This window comes from Orussus abietinus, unplaced genomic scaffold, assembly GCF_000612105.2.
Source record: "Orussus abietinus isolate OABI.00-Male unplaced genomic scaffold, Oabi_2.0 scaffold103, whole genome shotgun sequence".
In the NCBI taxonomy this organism is placed as follows: Eukaryota; Metazoa; Arthropoda; class Insecta; order Hymenoptera; family Orussidae; genus Orussus; species Orussus abietinus.
In genome coordinates this window covers 88,493-113,118 of record NW_019394339.1, presented here as the reverse complement: position 1 = coordinate 113,118, position 24,626 = coordinate 88,493, and the positions used below count along the sequence as shown (strand labels likewise).

The 24,626-nt window shown below is 43.6% G+C and overlaps 2 protein-coding genes across 2 annotated transcripts in view; both read right to left on the bottom strand.

Moving 5' to 3' along the window:
• Positions 1-849: 849 nt before the first annotated feature.
• LOC105700073 (LIM/homeobox protein Awh) lies at positions 850-17,090 on the bottom strand. Its single transcript, XM_012425649.1, has 4 exons — positions 16,878-17,090; positions 7,360-7,667; positions 2,612-3,066; positions 850-1,899 (listed from the first exon to the last, which is right to left on the bottom strand). The coding sequence occupies exons 1-4, from the start codon at positions 16,881-16,883 to the stop codon at positions 1,691-1,693; spliced, it is 978 nt and encodes a 325-aa protein (XP_012281072.1). The 5' UTR covers positions 16,884-17,090; the 3' UTR covers positions 850-1,690.
• The window catches only part of LOC105700071 (TBC1 domain family member 13), a 36,942-nt gene continuing 19,871 nt past the window's right edge, over positions 7,556-24,626 (bottom strand). Inside the window, exon 11 of the mRNA XM_012425645.1 lies at positions 7,556-7,667. The gene's annotated coding sequence lies outside the window, so the exon portion shown is untranslated. The remainder of the gene's footprint in view (positions 7,668-24,626) is intronic.

The following is a 24,626-nucleotide window of genomic DNA, read 5'->3' as shown; positions in this document are numbered from 1 at the left end:
CGATGGAAGAAGAGAATTTTCCTGGTATCCCGATGGAGGGTTCCGGTGGGGTATAGCCAGGAACATCCCGCTAATTTGGGATCCCCGAGAAGGCAGAGAGAATCCCAACGATCTCCCTAAGGATCCTCGACAGGATCCTCGCAAGGATCCGACGATCAGTGCCCCCAAAAAGACTCAAACTCATTCCCTAGTTTAAGGACCCGCTTTGGTGCACGCGAAAATATTTAGACCCCCGTGTATCCTGCGGGAATTCGCGATTCGGAAAGTGTCGATCTTGACTCCTCGAGTTTCTTTCAACGGAAAGGACCTCCCTTGCTCGTCTCTTCCGACCAGTTCAAGATTTAGAGGATCAAGGATCCGAGTTGCAAGGAGCAGGTGGAATTAGGTACACGAGCGTACTGTGATGTAAATATTGTAATAAACTAACTCGATCGATTGGAAATATGTGACTCGCACGTCTTCTTCCTCCTGTGACCAATTCCTAACCTCAAACTTTACCCTCATCGTCCCCCCGCTTAAGGTGATATGAAAGTCAACCTATATATATCTGAGAGGTTAAATTGTTAGTATTCGTAAACTGTAAAAGACCAACATAAATATAAATGTGGGGAACGGGACGCGCCAGCTTCTGTTTCCACTTGAGTATTCAAAACGGAATTCCCCCCAAAAAGGGTATAGATGGAATTTATTTTATCGACGTCAATTAAATTTCTCAGCTCCTTTCATGTCATCTTAACGTTCAAGGACTCAGATATTGTTTCCCACCGGAAGGATCAGGAAAAATGCTGAAAAGGAACGCATCGACCAATCAACAGTAAAAGATCTTTTATTGTTAACAGTACGGAGACACTAGGATGTCGTAATGTCGGATGTCGAAGGTGGGTTAAACAATTCACCGTTACAGGACTCGTCATTAACAATACATTCTTACAAGATGCAGGATAGGTATCTTTTCATGCATCGGCAGGATTCCACCCTCAACCCCCGCCAGAAATACATCCAAAATCGCGAGAATAAGGACACCTCGCCCGAATACAATTTTTACAATTAAGAGGTTACACTGCACCGAGAATAAATAACGTACGCAAGGCGTGGCGCATTACGCGATACATATCCCTGGGATAGGCTTACGCTATTTTTACAGTAGGCACGAATCGCGGACCTACTCGACTATGAACAGCAACTAAACCGTATAGATATTGTACATCTATAATACGTGGAGGGGTTCCTCCCATTCATTCGTCGCTTGCATTCTCACCGTATGTACAAGAGTTCACACAAGTTTCACCGGGGCGTTGGGACGAGCATAATTGTTCTTGGTCTCGGTCCTGCCATAAGTGGAAGACCATTACCCGACCATAATTGCAAGATCACGGTAGACTTCGTCTTGGTCTTGCCAAAGTGTAAGATCAACTTGGTCTTCGTCTTGCCAAAATTGTAAGATGAACCCCCGACCATGGTAGTCTTAGTCATGTCAAAAGTATGTGACCAACATCTGCCCACAATTGCAAGACCAAGGTAGTCTTGGCTTTTGGTACAATCAACACCTAACCAAGACTACAAGGCCGAGATGGTCATTGCCAAAATTGTAAGAGCAGAACAAAGACCACGGTGGACTTGCTCTTGGTCTTACGTTTGCTCGTCACTAGGAACGGGGTGCGATAAAAAATGGAAAAGGGAGAAAGGAGCATTATCCACTCTGATGGCAGAACTGAGCCTGCAGGTGCGTCGGCGTGGTGGGGGTCAAAGGAGTCAACGGTGTCAGCGGGGTCAACGGACTTCCGGGACTCTCGCTTCCGGCACTTCCGCCCTGGTAGCTTCCTAGATAAGCGCCCACGACGCTAACACCTCCGGTGTACAGGTCCGAGGGGTGGTGCTGTAGCGGGGGCGAGTGGTGCACTGGGGAAGTAAATCAGAAATACAAAAATTATCCCAACACCCGTAAAAGATGGAGGAGTAATTTAAAATGGAAAAAGTTAAATATTTGTTCCTGAAAGATCCAAATTTCATGATAAATTGCAGAAGAGGCGAAGGAACGAGCGAAATAGAATACCCTGACTTCCGAGGTTGCAGACATTTTTCGCGAAAAAATTAGGGAAAAATGAAGTGAAACACCTTAAGGTCACATGAAAGTGGCATCTAAGAGGTCAATTGTTCGTGAAAGTATTCTCCGAATTGGGGGTACCGATTCTTCTCAAATTTGGCTACGGGAATATGGAGACCCTAAAGTAGGTCCTGAAACTCATGAAATTTCAATTTTAGAGTAAAAGTTTAGTTGATCTGAACGTCACAGATGGCACCGCTGGCCCGTTAGAATATAAAATGTCATGAATTGACAGGATTTCGACACAGTTTTCCTTCGACCTCTTCGTTGTTACTTTACCGAAATGACACACGGAACGCTTAATTTCGTATAATTCTTAACGTAGACTGTAAAAGACCTCGACATAAATATAAATGTCGGTAACGCGACGCGCCAGCTTACGTTCCCACTTGAGCATTCAAAATGGCGTTCCCACCAAAAAGGATATAGATGAATTTTAATTTATCGACGTCGATTAAATTTCTCAGCGCCTTTCGTAACACCTTAAGGATGCGAGAGAAAACTTACTTTGCGTCTTGACCTTCCCGGTGTGTTTCTTCTGCCTCGCCCTGGAGTTCTGGAACCAGACCTGGGTGACCCTCTTGCTGAGTCCAGTGACGTGGGCTATCCTCTCCAAATCTTGACCATCTGGATTACTGTCCAGCTGGAAGTTGGCCTGGAGAACCGAGAGTTGCTCCTCGGTGAAGGTCGTCCTCACCCTCTTCGTTTTGCCGCCCTTGCCGCCGTGCTCGGAGTCGCAGTCTTCCGAAGATGAGGTGTTGTTGCCTTCGACAACGTCCAGGTAGTGAGCCTTGCAGAGCAATCTCGCGTCCAACAATGCAAATTGTTCTCCAGTTGACAATTGACGCGAACACGCGTCGCACGCGAAACACGCAAGGTGGTACACCCTCTCTCTTGCTCTTCTCACCCAGTCCCCGGCTCCTACGCTTCTTCCGCATTTTGCACACTTTGCACCGAAGGTTCTGAAAAATTATGAAAAGAAGAAAAAATGCATTATTTCTCTCACGTCCTATCCCCAATTTTCTTACTTCGGAGTATACTCGACAGACTGTTAAAATAAGTGGACATGTTAGTCAATTAAAAAGAAAAATGTGGAAAATTAATTTGTAGACATTTGTATGTGTACGTTTTTAGGTGAAAACCAATTCGATATGTCAGCGGGCTTGAGAGATATTAAGAAATTTGTTGAAGGACTCAATTTACGCCTTTTCACCCTCTTAGAGGTTGAATTTCGAAAAATCTCTGCGCTATTAAAGGAATAATGTACTTTTATGGCATTTTTGTAAGAAAATTTAATTAGATACGGTATTCTAATTTTGCAATATATTTTCGAATGACATTCATACGTATGAATTTTATTCATAATGTACGAATTTAGCACGTAAGGGTTGTAATTTTCTGACACTTTTATATGTGGACACATGCAACGGATACTTCTTCCAAATGCAAGATTCAAAATGTCTATAAAAGTGCGACAAGAAATTCCGTCGCAGTCGGTGGCACCGGTGACTTCGACGAGGGGTTAGAACGTATAGTGGCTCTCTCAATTGCGTAAAATATTACAGTAAGACGTATCAAAATTATCGTTGTGCCTACAACGATACCTCTATACGCGAATATACTATTCTACGAAACGCAAGATTTAAAATGTTTGCAAAAGTGTGATAAAAGAATGTCGTCGCAGTCGTAGGAACACCGGTGACTTCGACGAGAGGTTAGAACGTATCGAGGAGCTAATAGGGTGACTGTCTTAATTGCGTTAAAAATGACAGTAACGCATAGAAAAATTGTCGTTGCGGCCACAATGATACCTCTATACGCGAATATACTATTCTTCGAAACGCAAGATTGAAAATGTCTGCAAAAGTGTGATAAAAGAATGTCGTCGCAGTCGTAGGAACACCGGTGACTTCGACGAGGGGTTAGAACGTATCGGGGAGCCATGGGGTGTCTCCCCACTCTTCGGGAGGAGCTAAAGGAGCGCGTCGGGCCGGTTTCGAGTTATTGTATGGAAAAATATGGTAAGTCCCGTCGGGATTAGCGGGGCGGCTAGCGGCTGCATCGTCATCTCGGCGCATCGGTTATGCAAATCGCGGCGGGCGAAGGACACGCCTAGGAGTCGGCCGCGCGCCGCGACGCCCTTATCGGCGCGGCCCTTATCGGCGTCGACCTGGTCGAATCTCCGCTATCCGCGCGGTATCTGCAGGATGCATTTGCATAAACAGTGGCGCCACCCTCTCGGCCGGGCGCGCATCGCAGGCATGCCCGTAAATCCTGTCGGGGCCGTATATATCGGCTACCAGGGCCCCGCCCTAATTTATTCATTTGTTTTCCCCCAGGCGGGACCTATAAGTCTTGCGAGGATTAAGTCGGGCGTTCTTCGATCCGCGACCTCGATCCGGGATCCGCGATCGTTCCCGAGGACTCACCCACGTGGAAAGAAAAAGGAATGTCCAGGAAAACCTCGATCGTGGGAATCGTCGCCGTTTTGACCCCTTGCGCTTCGATTTAATTATTAAATATTCTAACCGAATGAGTCTAGCTCTTCGTTGTAGCGCAAGGGGCTAAAAAGCAACGTATGGGACGATCTACGTTGAGAAAACAAAATTGTCTCGATTGAAAGACAATTCGATTTTTCATTTTATTAGTTGAAGGTGAAGCTAAACCCGTCGGAAATTTAATACGGAAATGATCACGAGTCACGTGCCAAAGTTTCGGAAAGTTCGGTCCAATACCCTTAAAAAAATGTGTATATTCGAATCGATTGATTTGAGGGGGGTTTCACTTCACCTTAAACCACGACCAATTTTAAATTCCATTTCTATAGTATAATAATTGGAATCAAATTATTTTTCTCCGCGCCTCATCGCCGTATCCATGACATACGGTTCCGCCGAAATTTAGTAAGAACTCGAGGAATCCCTTTTTTCGGTAAGTTTACCGCGAAAACTCAAAGGACCTTTGGTTTAAAAAAAAAAATGTTTGCAAGGTTCCGAGAACATTGAAAATTTGTCAGGGGGAGTAGTAAAGGGGAAGAGAAGAAAAAGAGACGTGGCGTTTGCAAATGGCAAGGAGAGTTAGGAACGAAAAAGGACCCCGAAAGGACTTGGATCCTTACGAAGCGAATTCCTTGCTCCTCTCGCGAGCCGACTCTCTCGGAAGATTCGAGATTCGAGATTCATGACTCGGCACCCATTTCGCGTCCCTCGCCACTGTGGAAATCGAACTTCACCTGGCTTCGCATCGAGTCTGGATTTAATAAAGATAATCGTGCCGATTTGAAGGAAAAAAGAGAAAAATTGATCGACGGCGGAAAATATACCCAGGGTTCGGGAAAGCGGGTCTTTAAATGGAGACCGCCATTTTGGAGAACACCGAAGCATTTCGTATCCTTAACCGATATCGATTCTCGTCCTTGAAAGTCAAGTATCTCGAAGGATTCCTCGAGCGATCTCGAGAAACGGAACCTACCCAGGAGTCTCGAAACGGTTCGCCATTTTGGAGAACGCCGAAGCGTTTCAAAGGGCTCCTAGAAGATCCTTCGGGCGATCGTCCTTAGAAACGAGACGCAAGTCGATGGATGCTCGGCGGATTCTTCAAACCATCGCGAGAAACGGAACCCACCCAGGAGTCTCAAAAGAGTCCGCCATTTTGGAGAACGCCGAAGCGTTCCAAAGGGGTCCTAGAAGACCTCTCGGGCGATCGTCCTTAGAAACGAGACGCGGGACGCGGGACGAAAGATCCTCGGCGCCTCTCCGGAGGTGACGGGCAAAGAAGGGCAAAGAAGCGCAATGACGTGAATAGCCGCGCGCCTTACGTGGGGTCCGACGAAGAGGAGCGCATCGGAAGACATTAATCACCCAACGGCGACTCGGGCCGTATTCTTCGTGCCGTTGCGTGCTCACCTATCTGTCCGTCCATCTACATCCACGGCGGCGTAAGGTCACGTCGGGGATCGAGGAAAAGGTCTCCACTGGGACCTTCCCCGGGTCCTTTGATGCCGCCATCCTGCCAAAGACAGAGAGGGAAAGGATTCCCCCTTCGCGATTTCCGCCATGTCGCGGGAAAGTCATCCTCCCCGCAGAAAAATACAATAGACTCCCGTATAACGCGGTTAATACGTTACGTTATGCGCGATATGAATTCGCGATATAGGAAATGGTGCTGTACGGGAACCATAAAAAATGTCATCGATTTAGCCAAATATTTTTCTCCGTGTCGGATCGCGCCCCGAAGAAGGAACGAAACGCTCATCCTGGTAGCCGATAAGTCGAGATGATCTCCTTTCGACAAGTCACGGCGGCCACGGAGGGTCCTTCTGGATCGAGATAGACGAGATAGACATCCATGGCGACGCAGGACACCCAACCTGGATACGCATCCTACTCGACAGGGAGTCCAGTTATCACTTAAGGAAGTGTCATACGACTTGCAGGGGATAAACCTCGGACAGAGGACCCTCGTTCGGCGAGGATCCTCGCTTCTTCGGAAGCTGGAGATTCGATCTTTTTATAAGGACGAATCTCGATCGGGACCCCCTACGCAGGTAAGTCCCCAGGGTGACTTCGAGCTTTCGCAGCCTCTCGACGCGTATACGTTCTACCCAGATTGGAAAATATCTGGCTTTTTGTAAAATGACTAAACTCCCCGAGAGAAAAATCTGGTTCAATTAACAATTTTTTTAACTAGTCTTTATGGTTCGACAAACACCCATATACTTTTTACGGTAACATTAACTTTTTTTTTTCTGCTCTAGGAAGCCCAGAAACGGTTACTATATTTTTACACTTTTTGGGAGGAATATAATGAACCATTCTACGTTTACTATACTTTCCTAGGAAGGATAACAAAACTTTTTACTATCTATATAGTAAAGTTTCATTTTATTATCGTTAACGTAACATATATATCATCGAATATGATGAAAAATGAGATTTCGTGAGTTCGAGGACCTACTTTAGGGTCTCCATATTCACGTGGTAAAATTTAAAAAACAATACGTACTAAATGTACCTTCGAATATCTAATTTATAATTTTTCTCCGCATTTTCACAAAATCACAACGCGATGTTATAAAATTCAAAATTGATTTAGAATCTTGCAGTAAATGTATACTAATTCCCCGTTAAGACGTGAGATGAATAATTTGACTGCAACCTTATGGTACTAAAAGTGTACGATTCTTATGAATCTTTGAGGTTTGCACCTTACTAAATGTGTACGAATCTTATGAATTTTTGAGGTTTGCAACTTACAGGGCGTAGTCGTGCCTGCAGTAGAGCCTCATTCCCCGGAGGAAGCAGGAGCGCTGGTCGTGGAGAGGCCTGGCGCATGCGCAGCACTTGAGGCACCTGGAGTGCCAAGTGCGTCCGCCCACGCAGAGGACGGTGCGCTCCCGCACGCTCTCCCCGCACCCCCCGCAGTCCATCTCGATGCCATCGCTGCCCTCGCTGCCGCTGCCACTGCCACTGCCGCTGCCGCTGCTGCTCTTCTTCGCCAAAGCGAAGTTGTTGTTCGGGCAGAGGAGACCCTCCGAGCAATCCGACTCCGCCTCGATCTCGGTCTGCAAAGTGAGAAATCGACGCGACGTCACTTTCGATCCTAGGACCCGACAATATTTTAGAAATACCTCTTCGCAATCCTTTGCTAAATATCTCTTCTCAATCCTTTGCTAAATATCTCGAGCGGCAGATTTCATAACACGTAGGTTTCATTTCGAGATATCTCAATGGTATGGGTAGTTTTAATCATTTATTAACGTATGTTAAAACGTTTATAATATATTGTTAGGACCATTATGCTTATCCTCATGATTTAAGGTGTTATGAAAGGGTCATATATGCATATCCCCCGTTACGGGTACATAACACTGGAATAACATGATATATGACGAATGTTATTCCAAAGATACATTAATATAAAGTCGAATTATTACCGTTCGGTAACGTCTCTACAAACTTGTAAGCACTGCGGTTATATGATATTAACCTAACACGTAACACGTTGCCGATATGTTATGTATCCGTTACATTGTTCGTTTTATTACAGGGCTATATAGCTACGGAGGAATTGGCAATATAAATCTTACTTATACATTACATGTACGTTACATTGTATGATACAAACGTTATGTAACGGTTATATTATTGTTCCGTAGCCGGGAGTGTTTTAATTGTCACACAATTGTCCTGACCCTTTCTTTCTTCATATTGGAGCCTTCAATAATTGCGTATCGATCGAACTATGAGAGCTCGACGCCATTTTGGTTATGGTCCAGGCGAAGTCAAGAATTTTTTTCGAAATTTAAAAAATTTTAAAAGTGACAGAATAATTCCTAAGTGCTCACGAGTAATGTATCTAAGTGTCAGACGGTTCTGCTCAATACTTTTGAAAAAAATGTGTGATTAGAGGGGCGTTTCGCATCACCTTAACTCCGTTCGAAGAAATAATTTCTTTGAACGGAAGGAACATTTGTTCCTCGGTGCAGATGCTCGCCAAGTAATCTCGTTTCCGGGTGGACGAGCGTCCAGCCGCAGGCTCGAAATCTCAATTAATATTTCGCAAAATGAAACGGTAAACGAGGCGAGGCCTCCCGTGATAAATGATCCTGCTCTAGGCATGGTCTCGCGCGGGTGTGAGACACCCGGCCGTGCGTACACGCGTGCATACACGCGTGCCGGGCTTAATCTGCACTTCGCGCTCGGTGCATCCCGGCGATGCTCAACTTGTAAATAAATATACAACCGCGTACGTTCGCGTACTGCGCAGCACTGACAGCGTAAAACGAGGAATGCAAATATTGCCGTCCGTGAAATAAAGAAAACGAGAGAACGGCTTCGCGCGAATCGACGTTTCGAAGGGTCGACGACGGTCGGTCTTCGATTCTAATTTACTAGCGCCATTTTTTTTTTTTCTTCAAGCCCTTGTTTATTAACGCGACTTTTTTTAGACATCGCTCCACCCTTAATTGGGGAAATTAACTGCACTCGTTTGCCCTTGCGGACTGGAAGTTAAACGAAGCAGGTATTTAATATAATTTTATTGAATTTCATTTCGTTTCATGTCATTTAATTTCATCGTGCTGTTTCATTCCGTTTGATTTCATTTTCATTCGTTTTATTTAATTTCATTTAGTTTACTTTCGTTTACTTTAATTTAGTTTAATTTATATTAATTCTTATTTCTACCTCCAACAAACGATCCTTTCGATTTCCGTATTCGAATTTATCGTAACAATAAAGTACCCCTGTTAAGAAATCAATTTGACAAGCAAAAAACGTGAAATTGCCCTACAGGGAAAACGGCCCATTTCGCCGATCGTGTCCGATCAGCGAATCGATCACTCATTACAGGGCGGATCGATTTTTTCCCTCTCTCGACATATCGACCTCGTTCGCCACGGATCACGAGCGATTAATCGACTGAAACTGCATTTATCTCGCCTGGAAATCTTGCGAGAAGGAAAAGTTCCCCTGTATCGATTCCGCCTGCCGATCGATTAGACACCGATAAATCTAGCGATCGATTAATTTTCGTAGCCACGTTTCACACGTCGTAGATTACTTTGATGGACACAGTTTTCTTTTTCTCCGTTAAACATACGTTTATAACAAACGTTGATTTAACGCGATAAGGTTTTCATGAGTTCAATGAGTATCCCTAGTCGAGAAGAAACGTGTATTATCGTATAATGTCATTTGAACGTATAGTAAACGATTATAAACGGTTATTTTACGTACGGACTAAATTTAAACGACGTTCATGATGCATGACTAAAACGATAGTTTAATGAACGTAGAATGGACGTTACATCGACGTTGTGTCGTAGAAAGGGCGAACATTGTAACAGGTAAAACACGTATTTTTGTAAGACACTTTATACGGTTCCTGTCAATTTTGTATGGTTTTATACCATTTATCGATGTGTATTCCACCACTTTGGGTTTATTAGGTTTCCTCGCTCTCGAAGATCGACCGACTCTCGACAAAGTGGGTCGCCAACCCTTGCGTTCCCGCGAGCCATAAATCCCGGGGCAATACCTCACGGGGAATAATAATTAGTGCACGCTGCTCTGAAAGCTTATTGTTCCCCTCAGCGGGGGGAATCAATGAGTTAATAGCCCCCTTCGACCTCGATTCGACCCCATTTCCATCACTCCGAGTCTTGGCGATCTCTGACCCGGCGTTACCGCCGCCATCTTGGATTCCTCACCGAGAGAAAGATTTAGTTAAATTACCTATTTTTTACCCACCTTTCGCGATTCAAAAAGGAATCAGATACTTTTCACCGTAAAATCAACGATTTTTTATCAACCAGGAAATCTAATACCGGTTACTACGTCTTTTTATTTGGAAATAGTAAAATTAACTTGTCCACGTTTACTATACCGTTCTAGGAGGAATAACGAAAGGTTGTACTATTTATATAGTAAAAATTAATTACATTATTGTCAACGCAACTGACGTGTCATTGTAAACTTTACATGCCCAGACAGTATTTTTAACTGTTGCGAATAGTTCTGTTAATCATTAAATGTGTTTCCAAAAGTAAGTTTGTGTAATTGTGGACGTTTATTAAACTTATTATGTTTGGCCTGTATTATTTTTGCATGATTTAGCGTCAATTAGCGAGAGAGGAGTATTTTATAAGCAAACGAGTATCATTTGCGGAAAAGCTTCGCCATCTATAGGCGATGTCGAAACCAACTTGAACAAAACTTTTTAGTAACGTTCAAGACAAATTGCGAAATGATTTAACCAAATCGCAATGATAAACAATTGTACCAGAAATATTGCCGCAGGTACTGAAAGTTGGGTAAATAACATCTTGCAACGAGAATTGACAATATTTAAAAGGAAATTTAACTATTCCAAAATGGTAAAAAAACTACTATAAATATTGTCACCGTTCCTACAAAATGCATACAAAAGCTAGTAGGATGCTCACCTATTAGAAATTAGTTGCAGCCACTAATTTATAGTAAATCAAACAATAAATTGCATTTAACAGGGTCAAAGTATTCAGTTTGCCAGCTTCTTGTCTCTCGATACCCGCGACGCGTCTTCGCCGACTTTTACGAGAAATCGACTCGAGATATTAACGCCATAATTCGCTTTCGAGACAGGTTTATCGTAGAAATCGGACTCACGAGGATTTATGTCACCAAGTAGGCACTTCTTTGCCCCAAGGAAACGCGCAGGAAGAATGATATTAGCAAAGAAGCGAGAATCGTCAAGATCATGACCCCAGAATCTCAGATTTTCGTTAACCTAACGACGCGAGCGCTACTTGCGGAAATTGAGGGAACTCCGATCCTATATGACCAAAACATTTCCTCCCGACGTAAATTACCTAAAATGTTTTTAATTCTGCAATTAAGGTACGCAAGCGGTGCGATAATCCCCGGATGATATATAGAAGGTGATGTTTTTAACGCGACAAAGACCAGCAGACCATAATTTGTAATTAGAAAATTTCATCAAAGAGGCGCCAGATCGGAAAAATCTGAAGATCTTGGATCCCTAAAGTGGGGACGATGTCAATACATAGCGTTGTATCTCCTTCACCGATCTATATACTAACTGGATAGCTGATACTCAATTGTTTTATACGAAGAGGACTTCAAGGCACCCCAGCGCCAATTACACATGGACAGCGGTACTAAATAAGTAACGGGGGCGCATGCGCAAAAGTTTTGAACCGTCAATTCGTCAATCACGGCAATGACAAACGTTGAACCGTGAGTTTGCGAAGGCAAACGTTTAAGGTATAAAGGACAGAAAAGACATCGTTTACGGGTAAAACGTTGCGGAGGTCTTATCGGAAGAAAGCTTCGACTAAAACAAAATGGTTATCTTTTGTCTCGGATGTATTTGAATAAAAATGGCAATTATTTTCATCCAGTAAATTAATTTGACCCCTCTTATCCTATCTACGGTTGAATGGCGCGTTGCTTCGACGCATGCGCATATGCTACGATATTAATTTACGTGCCACGACCTAAGGGCTTTGGTTGCTTCGAAACGACCCGCCATTTTGTAGGATATCAGATATCCAGGAAGTATGTAGATCACTGATTTTATACTACTTCGCGGTGAAGATGTCGATGAATCCAAGATGGCGGCCGACGACCACAGGAAGAATACGAGTTCGCGCCAATTGTGCTCGTTTTCGCGGGTTATTAATGAATTCCTGCCGCGAAATTTGTGGATTCAGGTTAGTTATTAGCAGTTTTGTCTCGTTCTCGATCCTGGTGCGCCGATTTCGCGAGTATAAGTAGCCGAACGTTCCAGGCGATGGTGCCGGTCGAGGGTGCCGGTCGAGGCCCGCCGAGGACAGATAATTCCGAGGATATATCGGACCCAGGCCTCGTTCCTTTTAGCCTTTCCCGCTTTCGACGAGTAATAATTTCACGTGTAACAGGACGGGCCCTGATTTATGATCTGCCGAAGGCGTTCGACTTCCCACCTGTGATTTATGCCTTCTTCTGGCTTTTCGATCCGTGTCTCGGGGCAGCTCGGGAGCTCGCCCGAGGGTAGCAAGGATCATCCGTCCAAGTGTCGAGAGTACAGAAGAGAGTGTCATTAGATATCGTTTCTAACGAGATAAATAAATGAACCAACAAGCTGTTATATTAATAAGGGGGACGAGTAAATTCCCACGGACTCGAACCTCGAGTTCATCCGGAGTTTCTTGCATACGAATAGATTTGGACTTCAAAAATTTCAATTTCTTGCAAAGTCGCGTCTTTGGTCAATCCCAGATAGAAATTCATGCTTCCCTCATCGTATGATGGGGAAAATCAATTTACAAACTATTTTCGGACCACTTGCTGCATGAAATGTCTGTAATACATGTACGCATAATACGCAAGAAATTTGAAGAAAAATTTGCGGTAAATTTGTCACGCCATGACTCAAATACGAGCTACGGACGCTGCAATTGTTTATCAGGCGATGCGTGAGATAAATTTAGATGCACGTGCGCGGACAAACATTGTCATTGCATGTACTTGACTTTGTTTCATATTTAAGTATTTTTGGTTCGTCATTGGATGCTAGATATGAGTTCCAAATGAGGACTTATAAGCAGCCCCTTCCTGACTTGTTTTATGATCCTTTATGCGGCAAATTTCATGCAAATTTAGTATCACTTTGTCTATCTGGAATGTTTGAATATCGTATATGCAACTGTCAATTTCACATGTGAAAGTTGATCCCATGTACTCGAGAATTGATCTCAGGACTCCTATTCTTGAATTCCGACGGATTTTTTTGCATACGAATAGATTTGCATATCAAAAAGTGTCACATTGTTGCTAAGCCATTAGTCAATGTTTGAATGTCGTGTATGGAACTGTCAATTTTGCATGCGAGTTGATCGCATGAACTCGAAAATCGGATCCCAGAGGTCCTATGCTTGAATTCCTTCGGATTTTTTTTTCCATATGAATAGATCTGCATTAAAAAAAATGTCGCATTGTTGCGAAGTCGCGTCATCGAGCAATGTTTGAATATCGTATATGGAACTGTCAATTTCAGATGCGACAGTTGATCGTATGTACTCGAGAATCGGGTTCCTGGGATTAGACGGATTTTTTTCGCATACGAATAGATTCGTACGAAAAATTATGCATTGTTGTAAAGTCGCGTTACTGGTCAACATTGGAAAGTCTTACGCGAAACTGACAATTTCGCATGTGAAAGTTGATTGTATAAATTTGAGGATCCGGTCTCAGCTCTCATATTTCCATCAATATACAATTATTGAAGGCTCTGATACGAAAAACAAAAGTATCAGGACAATTGTACGACAATCTAGAACACTCTGGGAATCGATAAACTCCTATTTTGACGGGATAAAGGTAAACAAAAATGTCTTATGCGCCTCTATGCTAAAACGAAGGTAATACGAGTTGTCGGAGTGAAAATTTAGTTGACACGGAAATCACAGATGGCGCAGGGGGTCACTCTGCAGTCAATTAGGGCGTCAGAAACCATGGATCCAGAGGATTTATGGAGTTATATTTCAATCTTTTTATAATTATTACGCGAAAACAGGTGGAGTATGCCATTTAGTACAACACCCAATATAATTCGAAAGAGCTGTCAATGTAAAAACGAACGTCGGCAACGGAGGTACATAGAAAAATCTTTTTACCGGCGTCGATCAAGTTCCTTGACGTGTTTTACTTCACTTTAATAAGTAAAGAGTAAATTCCTAGATCGCGATGAGCTCGATATGTATACATGACGAGTGTCCGGCAGGCTGAAGAATGCCGAAGAAGGCCGAAGAAAAGCCCGAAAACGCCGAAAAATCCGAGTCCCAAGAGACTTGGTCCACGGAGACCTTTCCCTGAATTTACGACTCCTTAAGGCGGGTCTGGAGAAGGACCAAAGGGTAATTTACAGCCGAGTGAAGTGCCACCTGTGAAGTCGAACAAGAAGAGGACCCGAGGCCCGGCGATTCTTCAGGGCCAGCTCAAGAAGAAACTGACCGTCGGGGAACCTCGAAAAATTTTTAGAGACGTCTTTCGTAGGCGAACAATTCACCGGAGAGGAAACCGAACCTTATCTACCCGCAAAAAAAATGTGTGGCCGAGACAATACAATTTTTACTAGTCCATATCCCGAGACAAAAAATTCAGTGAACCAAAGACGTATTTCTTCGAACCGCCCCAATGAAATATTTCGTTAATTCAAGGAATAACGATTTGACTCAAATAAACCCGAAAGGATTGTCATAATTCCGAAGAAACGATGCATCCGATTTATTCGAGTCTATTTAAAACTTCACAACTTGAATATAGAGACTATAAGGAAGGTCCTGACAGCCCTGAAATTTCAATTGTGGAAAAAATTTGTCCATACATATTTTCGAAACTTGTTATAAAAAAACGAAATTTCAAGAGTCTCAGGACTTACCTTAGGGACTCCACAATCTCGCGTTAAAGTTTCAGAATATTCGGTGCATCCAGATTGCAGAAAAGTTTTATAAACAATTTCATGTATAAAGCGACCCTTTCATCCCACCTTAACATTATCATTTGGCAAAGAAAAATCTTCCCAGAGTTATCTCGTCTACCTGTAATGGAATTTCCTTCGACATCCTGATAATTATAAATTGCTTTCGTCGCTGGAATTTAGTCCAGGTTTATCGGATTCCTTGGCAGGATGGGTTGGGAAATATTGTTTCCTTTTTTTTGTCCCCGGATTAACGCGTCGAGCAGTGCTTAGCGGTTAAGAGGAGAAAAAGTGCCGTTTCGGGCCACGTCCACAAGACCGACGGGAGGTGCGACTCGATTCTTGCCTTCCTTCTCTCTCGCTCTCCCGAACGGCGAGGAACGCAATCAGCCCGTAATAAGCAAGAATAATAGAGGCAATCATTTATTTCCTCGGATGTCGGCAGGACCGAGATGAGCTGACAAAATGAGAAATGCCGGCGAGCTCGGGTCAAACGGATGAACCGAGAGCCGACTACCGGATATCGGGTCTGCTCCAAAAAGAAGTCAAAGTCGGGGAGATGCGAAATGCACCCTGGCCCGTCTACATGTTTTCGGCCACTTTTCCGGATTTTTTTCCGTTTAATGGGATGTCAAAGTGGCATGTAAGAGATCAATCGTTCGGTCAAAGAGTTAACCCGATTCTGCTCTAAAAAGAAGTACAAGTCGAGGAGATGCGAAATGCCCCCTGACCCGAGTGCATATTTTAGGCCATTTTCTCCGGATTTTTTACATTTAACGGGGTGCCAATTGTTCGGTAAAAGAGTTAACGCGATTCCGCTCTAAAAAGAAGCATGAGTCCGGGAAGAGGGAAATGCACCCCGACACGAGGGCATATTTTCGTCTATTTTCCTCGAAAGTTTTCCTGTTCAACCCTTTGGCTACGAAAGGCGTATATATACGTCCACCGTTTGGTCCACTATTGCCGGCACGCAGCAATGAATCTCGACCATACGTTAAAAGGGCTTAGCAATGAAACGGTTGGCACGATTCTGTTCCAAAACGAAGCACAAGTCGAGAAGATGCGAAATGCATCCCGACACGAGGGCATTACTTTGACCGCTTTCTCCAAAGTTTTTTCCGTTTAACCCTTTGGCTACGAATGGCGTATATATATACGTCTAACATTTGGTTCATTAGTGCCTGCACGTAGGAACGAATCTCGACCATACGTTAAAAGGGCTTAGCAATGAAACGGTTGGCACGATTCTGCCCCAAAATGACGCACAAGTCGAGAAAATTCTAATTGCATCCTGACCCCGGTGCATATTTTCGACAATTTTCTTCGGAATTTTTCCCGTTTAACGAGATTCGTGACACCTAACTCACCCTGGAATTTCCGGTAAGGCCATTTTGTGTCTTACTTCCACAAACGGGACAATACGAGATATCTCTAGGCATCATCTACCCCCAAAGATCTTTATTAATGATTTTCAAGTTGGCGATGCCAGAATTTAAATGTTCATTTTAGAATTAAATTGAATGAAATAATTTCCGGAGACTTTCTTAACGTGTACCTTCGTTCCTACTACAATACCTATTCTATATGGCATGGATAACAAATCACATAAAATCTGTTTTCCACGGCACGTGTAAATAAAACGGTACACTCTGAAACTTCTTATCGGAGATCTCCAAGTAAGTTATCGACCCCGGTAACTAAACCTAAATTTTGATGAAATTATTTCGAGCGACTACCTAAGAAAATGACCAAAGAGATCTAGAAAAATACCAAGGACCCTACAATTAAGGTAAGTACACAAATATATAACCTTCATTTTCGCAATCCAGCGGCAAGCGGCGTCACGAGCGTCCCTTGGGAGCGTTCATCCTTCCCCCTGGACTAAATGGTGAGACACAGGTGAGACTCGTAAAATTAGGGACGAGCCGAAACTGTACTCCAGGAATTTTGTCGAAAATTCCGTCAACCGCGGTCACGCGAGGTGATAACTGCACAAGAAAAAAAAATGAAGAGATCCGGTAATCTCGACGGGATCGTGGCCCGGAGAAGACTGGCGCTCCCGATGGGGCCCCTCTACCGAGCAGGGCCGGCCGAGCACTCCCACGGCGCCCGCATACAGGAGAGAAGGATCGCTCGCCCCCGTTCGTGTGGGCGAGAGAGAAGGACGGAACGAGGGGGCGTCACGCGCGAGGGAGAGAGAGGTCCGAGGGAGCGGGCGCGCCGGGGAGCGAAGCGGCGCCTCGCCTCGGGGTTGCTCGTTGGTAACGAGGGCCAGAGAGGGGCCTACCTTGGCTCCGCCTATGTGCACGCCCCTGGTGAGGTCTATCTGAGAATATTGCCTCCTACTTGCGCCCTTGGGGGCCGAGATGTACACGGATATTCCGAGGGTACTTATGGACAGGTCGGCTCACCTGTACTGAGAAAACTTCGATCGTGGATATATTTTTAAGGTTACGAAATCCGCCTCGATCGTGGACTTGTAAATATATATACCTACCTACGATTGAGGCGAATTTCATTACCTTAAAAATATATCCATGATCAAGCATACAGAATTTACCACGATTCTGGTTATATTTTCAAGATTAGGATATTCGCCTCACTCGTGGATATACATTCAAAATTATGAAATTCACCTCGAGCGTGGATATGTATTCAAACGTATGAAATTTGCTAGAATACTGAATATATTTTTAAGCTTACGAAAATAACGTTTGATGACTACAGTCCCAGGGATATGGATATATTTTCAAGTTTATGAAACCCGCGTTTTATGACTAATGATAAGCTCCCTGCTTATACTGGATATATTTCCAATCTTATCAATTTTCTGCTTTACGACTACAATCCTAGGAATGAGCATCTCGATCATGCACCGAGAAAAAATTCATTGAACCAAAGACATATTTTGTTAATTCAAAGAATAAATATTTGATTCAAACGAATCGGACTATTTTGGATACAACATTCTTCGAAACTATAACTGATTCGAGTTTATTAGCGTGAAATAATTATTCTTATAAATGACAAAATTTGGTACCATTCGAAGAAATATATCTTCCGTTTACTGAATTTATTTCCTCTCGGGGTAATCTCTAATTTCTGCCTTCAATTATTCCAATTCGTTATTCTTTACAATTTTCGAAGGATTCTTCGGTTTTCTTCGGTTCAATGAATTTCTTTTTTCTCGGTATAATCTCTTATTCCTAACCCCAAATTTCGTAATTCTTTTTTTTTCCAATTTACGAAGGATCTCACGAATCGTGCGTGTCGAAAAGGGTCATCTCGAGATCCCAGGTTAAAGGGCTCCTCTCGCGTGAAATATGATTTCCCCTAATATTTTGATAAAGGGTCCGATTGTTCGGTGACCCACGAAATGTTCAGGTTCACGGTGGAGAAGGTTCGGCAAAGCGTGAAGAACACGAGGAAAGCCGAGAATTACCCCTTAGAGGGTGAAAATAAGAAAGTCGGGGGCGGTCGGACACCTTTGTACACCTGGCCACGTGAATACCTCCGCGTCACCTCCGAGACCCACCGGAGTCCTCCCCACACACGCGCAAGGGTGTACGTATATATTTTTTCTACTTTCCGTTTTATTCCAATGAGTTTTGGGTCCTCCAGGGGCTTCGGGCACCTGTTTGTATTTCGGCCCCGCCGACGCATAAATCATCCCCGAATGGACTAACGCCTTTTATCGCGTCGATCCCTCTCTCCCACACATACGAAATTCTACGTAATCCACTGGGATGTTATGTCCCCGAGTATGTGTACGAATTCGCCTTTGTGCGACGATGAATATGAATTTTTCGATCCCCGGAACGAAAATGGCTGGAATGTCGCTCTCGGCAATTTTTTTCCTCCTCTGATCCGACTCGATCGAACTTCCCCTAAAAAATAAACACGAATTCAATTACAAGTATTTCAATGTCAATATCTGCGAATATTGTATCATTGACTCCGAGGAAAAATTAGAAAATATTGGATTGGGAAAGTTACCCACGTTTGTTCCCCACACGTGCGGGGAACAAAGCTCAGGAACACCATCCTACAATTTTTATAATTACGTTTTTCTTTAGCATTATATTTTACTTTTTTAATTTGTACCTGAAATAAAAATTGTTCGTGTACCTTCTGCTCGTTTCCCCTTCCCAAAATAATTTATGTCTTAGTTTTTACAAGCCTTTCAAGTTACGGTGGGCCTCATTACCCTAAGGTACCTTACAAGATAAAGAAGCAACCAGAAAACTTGGCCATAAAGGATGCAGATGGAAATCGAGACCTCTCTCCATTTCCTGAAATTAACCAAACGCGGACAAACAATTTGTTTAAGGAAGAAATGTTCTTTTTGCGTGTAAGAATAGAGTATACAAGATAAAGAAGCAGCAAGAGAACAACTTGGCCATGAAGGATGCAGATGGAAATCGAGTCCTCGCTCCAGGGAGGACTTCTCACCTGCAGGCCTGTAATCGTCCGCAGATGCGTTTCGTTGCACCGCGGGGGTCTCGAACCTGTCTCATGACCCGATTCACCCCCGAAAAGGCCTCCGCGAGTGCAGGAGTTAACTTTCACGTGTTCTCAAAAGTCAACTCCGTCGAGAACCGTTCCCAGGGGTATCCTTTTCGCGGCTATTGTATTTGCTCCAATACCCAACGCGCCTACTAGAGCATCCCACAGGACCCCGCCCGAAACCTAAAAGAACCAAAAAATCCCCCTCGACTAAAAAATAAAGGACCAGAATCGTCGCCAAGGACCACGGAGGCTGTTTTAACTCTGCTCTAATTTTTCTAGCGAATTTAGAATCGATCGGATCTCATTGTGACATTTGCTAAAAGTGCAAATGACTTTTTTCCCGAATACATATCTTAATATTCAACGCGCGTATTAGCGCATCCCATAGGACTCCTGCCTAAAGCCGAAAAGAAAAAAAAAATCCCCCTCGACTAAAAATTAAAGCATACAAAATTCATCCCCAACGACTACCGAGGCTGTTTTAATTTTGTCCTAATTTACCGAACGATCAGCTCCACCGTTGATGCCCTAGTCCGTGAGTTCAGGAGAGTCGTCCTTAGAAAAGATCACAAGAAAAAAGGGAAAATGGAAAGTAAATAAAGAAAAAGAAGAAAAAAAATTTGTCGGAAACGGGGATCGATCCGGGTCCCCCGGAGGAGGGCACAAAGGACTCGCCTCCGTCTCGTTAAGGATCGGCGGCGTCACCGATGCCCGCGATGTTCGAGGGGGGTAAAAAAGGAGTCGCGGATGCGCCGCGTGAAAAATAATAAAAGTCCTGTCGAGTGCACGATATAAATGCTCGGTTATATGTCCTCGATTGTGGGCTCGCCGCAGGGAGAGGGAGGGATCGTGTCCTGGAAGGACGTACGTGTGTTACGACCATAAATACGTGGCTGTGCCCGCACGGGCCTATATATACATTATAAGGACTCGGCAAGGATCGGCCCAGGAACGGGAGAGTCCGCGTCGGCCATTAGTAACGCTTACCCGGCATAATACGAGAGAAATGGCACTCGAATTATTCCGCCGGTGTAGAGGACTCTCGGCTGGACAAAGGTCCTCGCCAGGACCTTGCTCGCCATCCTCGACGTCCTCGCTATCCTTCCTATCCTCCCTATCCTACACTGAGAGAAAAGTCTAGTTAAATGAAGTTTTTTTTCATTACTTTTTGCAGTTCAAAAAGAACTCGGATACTGTTTATAGTAAAATTAACTGTTTTCCGAACTAGAAAATCTAGCTACGGTTACTATATTTTTATTTCTATTTTGGAAGTAGTAAGATGAACTATTCTATGGTTACTATGCTTTTCTAGGATGAATGACAAAAATTTTTGCTATTTACATAGTAACAGTTAATTTCATTTTTGTTAACGTAACTGATATGTGATCGAAAATTTGACATGCCCTGACAGAATTTTTAACCGCTGCGAATAGTTCTGTTAATCGGTAAATCTATTTCCAAAAATAATGTTTGGTCATTATAGACCTTTATTAAACTTATTATGTTTGTGTACCCAATTTGGAGAAAAGTTTTATAAATATTTTAACGTTTCATATATATAGAATGAACCTTTCATATCCCCTTAAAATAATTATGCCGAAAAAGTTGGAATACCGGAGTGTGAGGTTACGAACGTTTGAAGACGGCATGGAATTTTGAAGAAGAGCATTTCCCACGGGAAGTGACTTTACTGGGGCATTCGGATTTCTAAGGGGGTTCGATCGAGGCGAATATTCGGCCTGGAGGCCATTATCATGATAAAGAGCGGAATCGAGACGCTCTTCCTGGCCGGCATTGTCCGAGGAATATTCGGGAAAAAGAATAGCGGCTCGAGGACGCCTCGAAATGAGAGAAAGACGCGTTTCTCGCCGAGGTATAGTCACCTGCTGTGCAAACACCCCAGAAAATCCGTCGCGAGATATTTCTTGCCGTCGCGTAAGTGCGACGCAATCTAACACCTGTGTCCGATCCACATTTCTTTATAAACAGTCTTCGCCCCCGACGCCTCGACGCCATTTTCCTATATGCGCCATTACCGCGTCACATCGCGGATAAGAACACAAGGTCGAGTAGATAATAGGCCAGAAACGTTTGGTAGGTTTAAACTCGAGGCTACTCCCTTGCTTTTCCCTTATTCCGTTCTCATGTTTAATTTAAATTCAAGCGCAAGGATGCAAGGGTCGTGGGGTAGCGCCCGCCATCTTGGCCGCCATCTTGGTTCCCCTTAGGAAGTTCTAATAAGGAAAATCGTGAAACCTGTAGATGAAAATATATAAATATTCTATTTTCAGACGAATAGCATGACTCTAAATGCAAATACCAAGTCTAAGACCATTTTGGTACCGCTCGTGTACTTTGGCACCCGCTATTGAAATTCCTAAATTTTGTAAATAATAAAAGAAATTTCGAGCGAAAGAAATTATTCCACCAGTCATATATCTATATCGAAACAAATTAAAAAATTACACCTAAATTTGAAAAGAATATTTTATTTGCCAAGCACCCGAGGTATACTCCTAACATATGATCATTTTGGCTCTACTCTACCTCTTCTCGAAGAAGAGGGAAAGAGGAAGTTATCGTCGAGAAACCACGTTTGAGCATCAAACGATATATTTTACTCCTTGAGGTAGAAATGTATGAGAACCCTGGCAGAAACGTAAGTATAACGTTCGCAATTATAACAATTGAATTTTCAATGTCGATGGTAAATTTTTAAATGAACATTCCCACCTATGCCCAATGTTGGGACAACTCGTTCCTTGTAGTTACATCGATTAAATAGAGAAGTAACCCTTCCTATGTTACGCTGGTTAATGCAACCTCCTCCCAAGGTTGCCCCAATTGTGGATTTCCCGACCGTTCCTTTTTTCCGCGGTAACGATATCCTAATATTCAAGGCGCCTTCTAGATGATGCCACGGGCGGGGAAAGGCGGAAATCGGTTCACCTGGTCCCGGGAAGGGAGTCGTCCTCTAATTTGGGGGTCTCCACCCCGAGGGTGGAGGACGGCGCCGCCTCCGAGTCTCTCCCGGTTTCCCGCTCTGTGATCTCCATCCCTCCTCGAGAGTCGGCTAACACCGGGGTAGCACAATGCGGCCGTGATTGCAAATCCGCTCGTTATCGTCAAAACTGTACCCGGCCTTAACGATACCGAGCCCCGCGCCGACGCTCCCGAAGGACCCTCCGCCGGTTATCGAGCCTGGAGAGCTTCCGGGATCCCTCTTCTCCGACTCCGAGATCGAGCCACGAAATATCTCCTGAATATCAGAGAGAATAGCGATACGCGAGAATCGAGCGAGTCGAGGTGTTACGAAAGTGTCACGTATATATAAAAAAAAAATATATTTATCAAACTTTCCTCCAAACTGGGTGCACCGAATTATTTGAAACTTTAACTCGTGATTATGGAGGTCCTAACGAAGGTCTTGAAACTCGCGAAATGTCATGTTTCGACAAAATCTTTTTATCTCGGACAAGAACCAAACAAGACACTTCTTTCGAAAAATTAACTTGCCAAGTTTCAAGACCCTTATCAGTACCTCCATAATTACGTATTAAAGTTTCAGATTATTCGGTGCTCCCAGGTTGGAGATAAATTTTATAAATATTTTCACGTTTTGATATATATAGAATGACCCTTTCACATCACCTTAAGGTCTCCAGGTTCACCCTAAAGCAAAACGAAATTGGCACCATTGAATTGAGAAAAGATACGTTTGAATAAAAAAAAATGCTTTTTCTTCCAGGGAAATTATTTTTTCGAATGGAGCGAAAGAAACGAAACTTATAGATTCGATTTCTTACTTTATTATTTCAAGATACGAGGCATTCGATCAATGAAATGCATCGGAATTAAACGTTCGGCATTTTTCAACGAATGCTCCGCTTCTTTGACTTTAAGCCACGGTTTCTTCGACTCCGTTCAAAGAAATAAATTCCTCGAAACAAAGAAATGTTTTTTCTCGCCGTAGACCTGGGTTTCGTTTCTCCTCGAGAAGGAAATCATCGACTCAGCGATTGAAAGGATCCCTAAAAAAATCACGGGAGTTTTGACAGGGCGCTCATCCCTCGGGAATGATCCCGCGAGATCATCGCCTACGCGCGCGACCTCCTCGAGGAGGATCAAAGGAACCGGGATGTTTTCACAGGAGGGAACACCCGCGGGTCCCGCGGGACCCGAGAGCGCTCCTTTGTTCGCCGCTGCCTCCACATGAAAAGTCGAGGTATGTCGCCCTCCTCAAATTATCCACCTCGAATAATTTTAGGAGATAAAAAATCAGTCGATCCGAATAAAACACTTTTTTCTTTAAGAGGATTGAACAGGACGGTCTGAAACTTTGACACTTAACTTGTGAGCACTTAGAAATTATCCTGGCACTTTCAAAATGTGGATTTTTAAAAACAATCGTTTAACTTACCCCAGACCAGAACCAAATTGGCGTCGAGCTCTCGTATTTCGCTCGATATACAATTATTGAAGGCCCTAATATGAGGAACGAAAGGGTCGGGACAATTGTACGACAATTTAGAACCCTCTGGCAGTCCAGAAACTCGCGTTTGAACGGGATAAAGGGGAAAAAAGTGTCTTACTCGCTTCCGTGCCAAAACGAAGGTAACACGAGGTCTCGGAGTGAAAATTTAGTTGACACAGAAATCACAGGCGGCGCAGGGTACCCTCTGCAGTCAATTAGGGCCTCGGAAATCACGAACCCAGGAGATTTCTAGAGCTTTACTTCGATTTCTTTACAATCATTGTACGGAAACGATATATGGAGTATGCCATTTAATACAATACCCAATATAATTCGACACAGCTGTCGATATAAAAACAAACGTCGGCAACGTGCGTGTTTAGAAAAATCTTTTTTACCGCGTCAATTAAATTTCTTTTCACTTCACCTTAACGATAAATAGGAGAATGTGAAAAAGACGTACAAGCGAGTGAAAAAATCGATGGGCGATTTCCGGCGATGTGTCCCGATGTGTACCGTAAGGCCCGAAAGTCGCAGGCGTAGATTCGAAGGGAGTAATCGGATTAGTCCGTAATA